The 12,025-nt window shown below is 43.1% G+C and overlaps 1 protein-coding gene across 1 annotated transcript; it reads right to left on the bottom strand.

Annotated features, from left to right (window-relative positions):
* Nucleotides 1-2,128: 2,128 nt before the first annotated feature.
* On the bottom strand, nucleotides 2,129-6,971 carry LOC114357585 (uncharacterized). Its single transcript, XM_028311289.1, has 4 exons — nucleotides 5,493-6,971; nucleotides 4,659-5,428; nucleotides 3,242-3,631; nucleotides 2,129-2,907 (listed from the first exon to the last, which is right to left on the bottom strand). The coding sequence occupies exons 1-4, from the start codon at nucleotides 6,737-6,739 to the stop codon at nucleotides 2,129-2,131; spliced, it is 3,186 nt and encodes a 1,061-aa protein (XP_028167090.1). The 5' UTR covers nucleotides 6,740-6,971.
* Between the last annotated feature and the right edge of the window lie 5,054 nt (nucleotides 6,972-12,025).

Raw genomic sequence — 12,025 nt, 5'->3', positions numbered from 1 at the left:
GAAGCTTATGTTGAGAAAGGTTACGCGGAGGAATGTAATGACAGCCATGATAACTCAAGCTCGTCGTCGCGCCGCTGGTATCTGCCCCATTTTGGGGTGACTAACCCGAATAAGCCGGGAAAGCTAAGGATAGTGCACGATGCTTCGGCTACATCCTCGGGCGTCAGTCTCAACTCACTCATTCTCCCTGGGCCTGACATGTTACAATCTTTGCTAGGCATTTTGATGAGGTTTCGCGAGGGTCAAATCGCTTTAAATGGCGATATACGCGAGATGTTTCCACAAATTAAGATCAGGGAGGAGGATCGAGATTGCCAGCGGTATATTTGGCATTCTCCGGATGTACGTGTGGTCAATATTGGCCCAGGCTTCCTCGAGAAGACGGTTGGCACCAACGAAGGCTGTCCCATTGTCAGAGAGAATTTTGGTGGGACAGCCCCTCCGAGCGATAAATCTGCGGAGGGCCATAATCGCACTGTCCGCTGACAAATTCCCAACAACTTCTAAGTGTACGGCCCTTGTGACCAAGCACGTGAAGAGGGCCACATACCGTTTCTCTCGCGATCTTCTGACTGCAACGTCCACCGGGCCGAAATAGTCCAATCCGACGAATGAGAAGGGCCGGTGATGATGTTGTAGTCGTTCCATGGGCAGATCTCCAATCGGTGGAACTGTTGGCGTGGCTTTCCTCATCCGACACACTCGGCACCGCGAGGCGATAGAGCGAACTGCTGGCCGAAGGTGCAGAATGGCAAATCTTTGACGCAGTTCGTTCACCACTGTCTCGTTGTTCCCATGTAAGGCCCAAATGTGATAACGAGAGATGAAGAGTCTGATCGTGGGATGTCGGCCGTCCAGTATAATCGGCTCTTTAGCTTCAATGGCAACTTCTGGAGCGGAACTGATTCTGCCGGTCGCCCTTAACAGGCCATCTTGGCATAACTTGGGAGCCAACTTGTTTAGCCGGCTCCTCTTTGGAATGTCCTTATTTTGCATCAGGCAGTCGAGTTCTTCGGCGAAGGAGTCGCGTTGAGTCTGCTTAAGGAGATACAACTCGGCGTTCTTGACGTCACGTGCGAGTAGCGGACGCAAACCGGGACAGCCGATTGTGTCGGCTGCGCGTGTCTCGCGTTCTCTCAGGAGACGCGTGAATTGGAAAACACGTGCGGTTGTCCTTAGTAGGCGCCGCCAATCCGAAAACCGTTCTGAAGACAAAGCAACGCAATTAATAATAACAGCCTTTTCACTGGTTTTCATTTCCTTGTCTGTAGACGTGATTTGATCGGTTTCCCGAGGCCAAGCTTCTTCTACTTGATTTAAAAAAGAAGGGCCTTGCCACCATCTATCTAGAGAGACTGAATTAGAACGAGTGGCGTCGTCTGCCACATTTAGAGCTGAAGGTACCCAACGCCATTCGTCTACATGCGTCTGCTCTGCAATTTCGCCCAACCGGTGACTAACAAAGGCTTTGTATTTACGAGAGTCACTCCTCACCCAAGCAAGAACGGTCTTTGAATCACACCAAAATACCCTACGAGAAGCTTGGCCACGGTGTTCACTACATATCGTGCCAGCTAATCTCACACCAAGCAAGGCTGCCTGGAGCTCTAGTCGAGGGATGCTGGCTGACTTTAAGGGGGCTACTCTAGACTTGCTTCCGATCAGGGCGAGATGAGTGGTACCGTCGACAAATGTAAAGCGCCAGTACGCGACGCATGCATAAGCCACCTCGCTCGCATCTGTGAACACGTGAAGTTCTTGGGTTACACACTTTGCGATAAGTTTATACGAGCGAGGTATGCTTATGGGGTGAATCGACTTTATGCGACGGTACCACTCCTCCCACTGCTCTCGCTCTGAGGGAGGAAGCAGAGCGTCCCAAGAACTTACTAGCCGCCACGTTCTTTGAAACAGGATCTTACCTCGAGTCACTATGGGTTGTAAAAGTCCCAAAGGATCATAGACACGCATGAGGTCTCTAAGAACCTGACGCTTAGTAAATTTTGAAGGCAACGGAATGTCAATATCAATTTTAAAACCAAATGTGTCGTCTCGAGGATTCCAATGCATCCCCAAGACGCGCACATCTGCCTTTTTCTGTGCACCCCCATCTAAATTGAGGTCGACATCAGTNGGCCCAGGCTTCCTCGAGAAGACGGTTGGCACCAACGAAGGCTGTCCCATTGTCAGAGAGAATTTTGGTGGGACAGCCCCTCCGAGCGATAAATCTGCGGAGGGCCATAATCGCACTGTCCGCTGACAAATTCCCAACAACTTCTAAGTGTACGGCCCTTGTGACCAAGCACGTGAAGAGGGCCACATACCGTTTCTCTCGCGATCTTCTGACTGCAACGTCCACCGGACCGAAATAGTCCAATCCGACGAATGAGAAAGGCCGGTGATGATATTGTAGTCGTTCCATGGGCAGATCTCCAATCGGTGGAATTGTTGGCGTGGCTTTCCTCATTCGACACACTCGGCACTGCAAGGCGATAGAGCGAACTGCTGGCCGAAGGTGCAGAATGGCAAATCTTTGACGCAGTTCGTTCACCACTGTCTCGTTGTTCCCATGTAAGGCCCAAATGTGATAACGAGAGATGAAGAGTCTGATCGTGGGATGTCGGCCGTCCAGTATAATCGGCTCTTTAGCTTCAATGGCAACTTCTGGAGCGGAACTGATTCTGCCGGTCGCCCTTAACAGGCCATCTTGGCATAACTTGGGAGCCAACTTGTTTAGCCGGCTCCTCTTTGGAATGTCCTTATTTTGCATCAGGCAGTCGAGTTCTTCGGCGAAGGAGTCGCGTTGAGTCTGCTTAAGGAGATACAACTCGGCGTTCTTGACGTCACGTGCGAGTAGCGGACGCAAACCGGGACAGCCGATTGTGTCGGCCGCGCGTGTCTCGCGTTCTCTCAGGAGACGCGTGAATTGGAAAACACGTGCGGTTGTCCTTAGTAGGCGCCGCCAATCCGAAAACCGTTCTGAAGACAAAGCAACGCAATTAATCGTCTTCGCGCCACGGCAGACCGACTTCGAACCTCCCATTTTCGAGCCTACGTGTTGTTGACTCTAATATGCTGATGGCCCTAGCATCTTCCTTGTTAACTTTGTTTTCATGTTTGATGCCTAAAAAGTCTAGTTCATAATAATACTTAATGAGACTGTCCAGTTTGTTGTCTGACACGTGATTGAAAGAATGGGTAAAAAAAACGCTGCGCGGCACCTCCCCGAATACAACCCAACCTAAAGCGGTGCGAGTGGCCACCGGCTCATGCGCGTTGCCCACTCTATTCTCCCGGGAAATCAGCAAGGGCCAATCCGAGGTCCCTATAAGCACCTTAGGAGTCGCCATGCTAAAGATCAAGTCTTCAGATAAGTCCCGGAGATGATTGAAATTCGTGTCAGTAATCGTTACCTCCTGAGGTCGCAGCTTTAAATTAGGAATGGCACGAGCTTTATGAACCCGATACGTCTCATTCCCGTGCTTTCCGCGAATATCAAAGTCGATGAACTTGACCGGAATGTTACTCGTTGTGCCAGTGATTGTATCAATAGTCATACTTTCCTCGATCCCGGTAACACCTAGCTGCTCTGCCAACTCCGAATCAAGGAGGGTTACCGTAGACCCATCATCTAAAAGAGCGAATGAATTTATTTCGCCTTTTGGGCCAGAAAGTACCACTGGTACAACTTTTAGAAGAATACTGGTTGCACTCTCGTTTTTCGGCATGCAAGAATATGCGGCACCCGAACCTGCGTGATTCCGATCCATCGAAACGGAATTTGATGACAACTCACTGATTTTAGTCAAAACCTCCTTTGAAATATTTCTTTCTTTTTGTTTGTCAAAAGGTTTGANGAATATTAGAAGCACACTCGCTTTTTGGCATGCAAGAATATGCGGCACCCGAACCTGCGTGATTCCGATCCATAGAAACGGAATTTGATGACAACTCACTGACTTTAGTCAAAACCTCCTTTGAAATATTTCTTTCTTTTTGTTTGTCAGAAAGATTGACAGACGTTGATGTCAACGGAGTTTGACTGACGGGTGACATGACATTATTTACATTATTTACATTTTGAATGTGTGATTGCGAAAATTTACATAAATGCAGAAGTCTATGATGGAATTCTTCACATCCGTCGACTCCGCATGGCTTGGCCCTGCAGTACTTGTAATTGTGCTTGCCCCTGCGTAGACATTTTGTACAAGTTTTATTTTCGCGAACCCATGCTACCCGATCAGGCACGTTTAGGGCTACGAACTTCGAGCACGTCTTGATTCCATGGTCTCCGGCTCGAAACAGAATGTTAGCTACGTAAATGGAAAATGCTCAGCTTAAAATACGAAACTGTATTCAGATCACATAAAAAGCACAAAAAGGCAAAGCAACAGAATTATTATCCAAAAACAAGATGGCTAACACCGTTGCTAGGCTGCAGTCCATAGACCACGGCCTAGCACCGGTGTTACCAGATTGGCTCCTAAGGTGCTTATAGGGACCTCAAATCAGCAAGGGCCAATCTGAGGTCCCTATAAGCACCTTAGGAGTCGCCATGCTAAAGATCAAGTCTTCAGATAAGTCCCGAAGATGATTGAAATTCGTGTCAGAAATCGTTACCTCCTGAGGTCGCAGCTTTAAATTAGGAATGGCACGACCTTTATGGACCCGGTATGTCTCATCGCCGTGCTTGCCGCGAATATCAAAGTCGATGAATTTGACCGGAATGTTACTCGTTGTGCCAGTGATTGTATCAATAGTCATACTTTCCTCGATCCCGGTAACACCTAGCTGCTCTGCCAACTCCGAATCAAGGAGGGTTACCGTAGATCCATCATCTAAAAGAGCGAACGAATTTATTACGCCTTTTGGGCCAGAAAGTACCACTGGTACAACTTTTAGAAGAATATTGGTTGCACACTCGCTTTTCGGCATGCAAGAATATGCGGCACCCGAACCTGCGTGATTCCGATCCATAGAAACGGAATTTGATGACAACTCACTGACTTTAGTCAAAACCTCCTTTGAAATATTTCTTTCTTTTTGTTTGTCAGAAGGATTGACAGACGTTGATGTCAACGGAGTTTGACTGACGGGTGACATGACATTATTTACATTATTTACATTATGAATTTGTGATTGTGAAAATTTACTTAAATGCAGAAGTCTATGATGGAACTCTTCACATCCGTCGACTCCGCATGGCTTGGCCCTGCAGTACTTGTAATTGTGCTTGCCCCTGCGTAGACATTTTGTACAAGTTTTATTTTCGCGAACCCATGCTACCCGATCAGACACGTTTAGGGCTACGAACTTCGAGCACGTCTTGATGCCATGGTCTCCGGCAGCACAATACAAGCACTGCAAGGGTCCACCATTGCCAGGTGATGGCAAATTTGATGGTACTGCAGATGGAAACGAAACTGTGTGATGATGAGCCTGGNCTAGTTGACATGTCTTCTCTAGTACGTAGTACATTATAACTCAATGTGTGATGATGAGCCTGTGTAATGCGGAACGGATACGAGTTACTGCGCTGCGGATATCCAGTATGCTGTGGTGTCGCCGCCCTAGGCCTGTCGCCTTGATGTGGAGCGTTGAAGATGTCACACGGGCCGAAATTCGCTTGTTTATCGGCTTCCACCTCCAGGAAGCGCGCGAAGACTTCAATTTGCGGATGACCGGGCAGGCAGCGCTCCGCAGCGTAGTCGCACCACTTGCTTTGCAGTAGCGGGGTCAATTTTGACACTAGAATGTGAATAAGCTCTGGTGAATGTATGTAGGGTGAATTATTTAATAAATTGACTACACTAACGCAGTTTCTTACTTTGCTAGCAAAAATAGCCAATGCATTAGGATGAGTCCCAACTTTTGGTAGGCTTCTTATTGAATTAAGTTCACTAAGAACAATTTGTTGAGGCCGAGCAAAACGCGACTCTAAAGAAAGCATTACAGGCTCGGGGTCAGAAGCACATAGCAAGAGGGCAAGCACCGCCTCTTTGGCATCCCCGCACAAAGCATTGCGTAATCTTGCTATGTTCTCGCCTGCACTGAAATAGGCTTTGGTGTCATGGAATGACCGCTTAAATAAAAGCCAGTCCGAGACGTGGCCGCTGAACTTGGGAAGCTCAGTATTACAAGCCTTTACGTTCGGTTTAGCCAATGACACCAAAGCTTCTGCCAGTTTCGTGATATCACTTACCGGGGCCTTGCTGACGTTACCGTTATTGCCTTCCTGGGGACACGAATCAAAGCGCAGGGCCTCTTTATGCAGCTGGCGAGTGATCTCCGGTGAACGTCGTGAGGCGTCGTGCATCTGCTCCGCAACCGGTGCAGGATGCACGGAAACATCAACCTCACCGTGTCCACACGGCAAACCCTCTTCGGGCGGCTCACTAGCTGCGACTGAAGCTGCTCCTGTAAAAGTTCTCTCAACCCAGTCGGCTGTGGCTCTGCTCCTGGCACTGACTACTTCCTCTGCCTCAATAGCCGCGACAGTCGCTTCAAAAGTGGCGTCTGCGGCCTCTCGCTCAGCCGCCGCGACAGCTGCAGCAGTAGCGGCCGCGGCTGCAGCGGTAGCGGCTGCGGCTTCAGCCTCCCGCTTCGCAATTTCAGCAAGATGTTGTTTGCGAGCCGCTTCCGCGGCCTTGAGGCGGGCGACTGTTGTGGCCGATGACGCAGAGGATGAGGAGCGAGCCTGGCTTTTGGCCTCACGGGCCTGTGATCTTGTAAGCATTTTGTAGCAAAAGAATTTAGAATTTTGAAAAACTGGTTTTTAAATCAGATCCGGCTCGAAACAGAATGTTAGCTACGTAAATGGAAAATGCTCAGCTTTAAACAGGAAACTGTATTCAGATCACATAAAAAGCACAAAAGGCAAAGCAACAGAATTTTTATCCAAAAACAAGATGGCTAACACCGTTGCTAGGCTGCAGTCCATAGACCACGGCCTAGCATCGGTGTTACCAGATCTGTCGCCAACAATCATAAAGTAGAATTATGGTTTAAAACCTTTTAAGCTTGGCTAATGCATACTTAAGGCAGGCTTTCATGTGGAAAAATATTAAGATCGAGCTTTCAGCTCTCCGTACAAAATAACAGACGAAACTTAAAGGTCCTTTGACAAAGTAAAGTGTAAGCATAGATTAAAATTTGCCCCTCAGACTAAGAGAAAACTGTTTAATTTGTCATAGTTTAAGCCTGGGCAAACATAGTTTTAGACGTAAAGCAAAACGCTGGGTTTGGGGGAATGTCAGTGACTCCGGCTGGCTCGAATGTGTCCATAATTTGGATGAATTTGGGAAGCAAAGATATTGAGTAGTGAGTCAATTAATATGATAGCCAACGTGCATAGGTAGGGAGCAAATTACTGAAGGAAACTTTAATTGTTGCTACGAAATTTCACCGCAATTGATATCAAGACTTCGGTTCTTGTCGTCATTGGCTCATAATATTGCCACAACACTCATATTTATTACTAATTAAAATAACAACATTAATAGTCACTAATTGATGATTAAATAATAATCGCATTTATCTTGTGGTACTATGCCTAAAGAAGTTTAAACCTGAATAGAGCCTCGGTCCGCATTCTACTGTCTCCTAAAACTAAAAGACCCGCGCGTAGGCATATACTTAGTAGTTGAACGACTTCTTTATGAATACAATTAATTATTATTTATTATAAGTCTTAGGGCAAGGCACACAAATAAAACTGAATAAGTAAGCGAACCGCACTACACTAAGGCTGAGTTGCACCAACTTACTTTCACTGTAACTTTAACATTATCCGGTGCTTTTAGTTTGTAGTTTGACAGATTTTTGACTATTGTTAAAGTCAAGATGTTGCAAGTGTTGCAACTCAGCCTTACTACTCCAAACTGACTACAACTTAGTTTCGCATGTTCTTATGAAATTAGCTAAATAGTGAGCAAGTTTTATCTTTTTTTTTATTACTATCTAGGTATTGTATAAAGCTGAAGAGTTTGTTTATTTTCTTGAACGCGCTAATAATTATCAAACTACTGGTGTCCGATTTTTTTTGTGCTAATAGGGGCGGAGCATTAAAAAAAAGTTTGCAAAACGGGAAATGTTATTCAAACTATTTTCACGCTTACGAAGTCATGGGCATAGCTAGTTACAAAATATTTAGAATTTACCTCGTCTACAAAATTAAAAATAATAGAGCTTTGGTAAAATAAATCGTGGTTAAGTATAGCTGACAGGATCATCTCGTCAGAAAACATGATTCACGTAATGGCACATGACTTCAAAGAAACTTCATAAGCAGGAAACCATGAACTATGTAAGCATTACAGGAGAAAGGGAAATTACAATGGAGTTTTATTCTTCCCTTAGCGAGACAAGATAATGATGAAAGGTGGGGTTTAGAACGAAAGAAAGAAAAAATTTAGATATACAAGTAAAATTACTTTTCAGTACCATTTTTAGTTATATTAGGTAAAATAATTATATCGATTCAATATTTTTGTTTCTTGACTCAACCCTTTAACTGGTATAGAGAAAAATATTTTTGAAAGAAAGAATGAAACATTTATTGCCATGGACATCACAAAAGACAAAAGAGGTAAAATAAAAAAAAAAGCAAATAAGACAGAGGTGACATAAAACATACAATGAATGAGCAAGTAAACTAAGCAGCCCCCCTAGACAAAACGCACTTTTTGATCGAATCGAAAATAGAATCCGTCAAAACTCCATACAAAAAAGGGGCTTTTAGGGCCCACAGTGCCACCCTGTCGCACAGCGATGCCCATCGCAATGGGACCCCACTCAGCATATGCCGTGGCCCCCGGTGAGGGAGGCCACGACGCTGGTTTTCAGTGTGCCCCATGCCGAGTTTTTCATTAGTTTTGTACCTTAAGTTTTCTCAATAAGGTTCAAAATATGGTGGCAACAATTCTGCCACTACCAGGTAAAGGTTTAATATTATATTTATTAAAGTTGTTAATGCAAATTAAGTATGGCCCATTTTAGAAATTATTTTATTTTTAATCTTCTCTTCTGTGTGGCGGTGGAGCGAGTCGGGTCGGCGTTTTGAACCGCACGATTGATTTTATTATTGTTTGCTCTCTATGTAATTATGTATACTCTAACAGCATTTATTCAGACCTGAAAATACCCTTGGCCGACCCCACACTTTACTAATTTAACTGCAAACTTTTAGAAATAACTTCAAAGTAAACCCACGCACTTTGTTCAAAGAATAGATAGTATTTTTGTACTGGTAAGTTTTCTGTATCAATAACATAAGAGGTACATATTGATTGAAGAATAATATAGTAGGTACATGTTTTACAAGCAGCTTTCAATTATCTCTTGATAAAAAAGCTTCAAATTATATTTTGATAGAGCTTTGTCGAAATTAGGTACGTGCTAAAGTAATAATGTCATTTTAAATTACCTATCTTCGGAAGGTATTCTAGCACTTTTATAATAAGGCCATGGAAAAAGGATGTACGTGCTAAGGAAGGAACTGAATACAAAATTATGAGATTATTCTACACCGGGTAACTGCTGTATCACTGAATGGAAAAAGGTTTTATGAAAACCAATAAAGGCCAAGTTTGTCATAGAGAAATGTTAAATTAGACATCTATTGTAGCTCAAACTTAATTGATAAAGTCGAGCCTATATTGCAATCAGTGATAGAAGATGAATGAAACAAAAATAAATAACATAACTACTTGCGTCTTTTCGTAGCAAAACTTAAATAGACTGAAATAGTCTCGCAAGTACCAACGAATGTAGAAGTTATATTGGCCGGTGCTCGCGTGCGTTGGTTCGCTCCTTATTAGGTCATTTGCATACTACAACGCTACTCGGATTCTCTTTTCATATATTCTTTATACAGTTTCTCTAGTCTGATACGAGAATGGCCCATAGTTTCTAGATGCGTTGCAGGAAAGTTTTAAAACGGGCGGTTCATATGTTATTAAATTCTGTAGACATAAAAACAATACAATATTCTTATTCATTCTTGCCTCATAAAAATAGTGTTCTAAGGTGAAAAAGAAAGAAAGAAAGAATGTAAAATATTACTTATTTTATTTTGGGAAATTATTGTAATAGGTACTAGTAGATGTTAAACGTCATCAACTTATGTTTCGTAAACAATAAAGTTTTTACTCGTAGTCGTACTTTCATTCGTATTGAGATTCGTATACATTTACCAGTCTGTAAAATGTGGTCAGACAGTTAAAAACCAGTTGTAACACAAACTAAAAAATCACCCAAGCGGTAACACAGACAAAAGTTGGTGTAGCTAAACTCCCTGCACCCAGCTCACAACTTTAATGCTGAACAAACGAAACAGAGAAAATCGATTCCTTTCTCTGAATACCGATTTGAGATCAAGGTCCGGACCGCTGTTTACTCGGGTCAGGATTCAATTAATTACTCGAGCAACCGATTACTCACAACGATTGCGCCGTCCATTAATATCAATAAAGAAGAATCTGTGGGTCTACTTATTTCACTTATTACGAGTTATTCTCGATCAAGATACTTAGAGCTAGGGCACTTTCCGTCAATAAGCAACGGCAGTGTTAATTACGCGTGTCTCGCATTATTCAGAGATGTCTTTTTCACAATATACTGTCTTAATTGTCATACTAGATAAGTATTAATTTCTATGTTGAAATATCGGCGATCTCCAACAATTACGAATAAAGCTACCAAAAATTACGTTTTTTCCCAATAGACTTGGAGAATGTTGAAGTTCAAACCTAGCTTATATTTACTTTGGTTGTTAGATTATACACCCGTATTCACAAACGATGCTTGCATAAGTGAAGGAGCAAATCGATCGTACAGCGTTGAATAGAGCTCTGTGATTGGTTCACGTGTCACCCTGTGCATCCACGCGCACTGTGAGACCTCATAGTAATGTTTGTATATACGGGCATTAGTATCTAATGAAATATATTGTGTAAGACTATGAAAATCTTTGAACAGTGTCGCATTGCATTTTTGTATTTGTAACGTGCACGCGTTGGTTGTCCTTAAATAAATAAATAAATCACCCGAAATGAACGTGAAATATTTTTCTTTCGGCTTGGAACGAAGCAGCTACGCCCATTCCATTAATTGAACCCGAAATAAATAACAAATATGAATTGGATGAACATACGGTAAATGAGCCAGGAAATGAAACAATCGCATTTTTCCGAATCGATGCTATCGAATCGAATCGACTGATGTTTCTTTCATTTGCGAAGTTAATTAAATAGTTTATAAGTTAACTATTACTTTTGTTTCTTCATTTTCATAAGTGAAGATTAAAGATAAAGAGTTGGTTGAGGTGTGAGAAAACTTTTAGGTGAAAACTGACTGACTGTACTGTTTTACTTTAAAAACTGAGAAATGTGTCGTTTAAGGTTATTTCTAAATATTATTTCTTCCTTTAAATGCTTCTATTAAGTACATTACATACATATAAATAAAATCAAAATATTTCTACGGGACACCATGCTGTGGTCCCCTCGCATGGCAAAACACTGCTTTTACCACTAAGCTACAAAAACTTTAGTGTAGTCTATTTTTCGGGTAATGCTCACAACTTACTAATTGGCTATTCAAATGAAGAGGAAGCGCTACACAGCACAGCACACTAGCCACAACCTTATTAAAACAATCTTACGTAGAGACGGAACATAAACTTTAAGTTTAATTTACTTAGCCACTGCTCTTATTTACGCCAAGAGCGTGTAACAGTCTCGTTAATATGCATGAAAATCTGCAAGTGCAAATCAGCGGTGAGGGCGGGCGGAAGTGGATATCCTGGCTCCGAAAGATCCGCAAAGAATCCAACAGGAAACTCTATTAAGGACAGCAGAGACGCTTTGTCCGGAATTAAATTTAGATTGAATCTATCTGCTAAAGTGCTCCGCCGTTTAAAACTTAGCCAACTTTTTTTATTTCGTCAGCGGTAATTGATTTAGGAATGTGTAATCTAGCGGTCCAACGATCCAAGAGTTCGTACTCCAATTCTGGATTGTAC

Source organism: Ostrinia furnacalis, unplaced genomic scaffold (assembly GCF_004193835.3).
Source record: "Ostrinia furnacalis isolate ACB-3 unplaced genomic scaffold, ASM419383v2 OfSCF3264, whole genome shotgun sequence".
NCBI classification, from domain to species: Eukaryota; Metazoa; Arthropoda; class Insecta; order Lepidoptera; family Crambidae; genus Ostrinia; species Ostrinia furnacalis.
The sequence above is the reverse complement of the archived record's forward strand: the minus strand, read 5'-3'. Positions and strand labels throughout refer to the sequence as shown.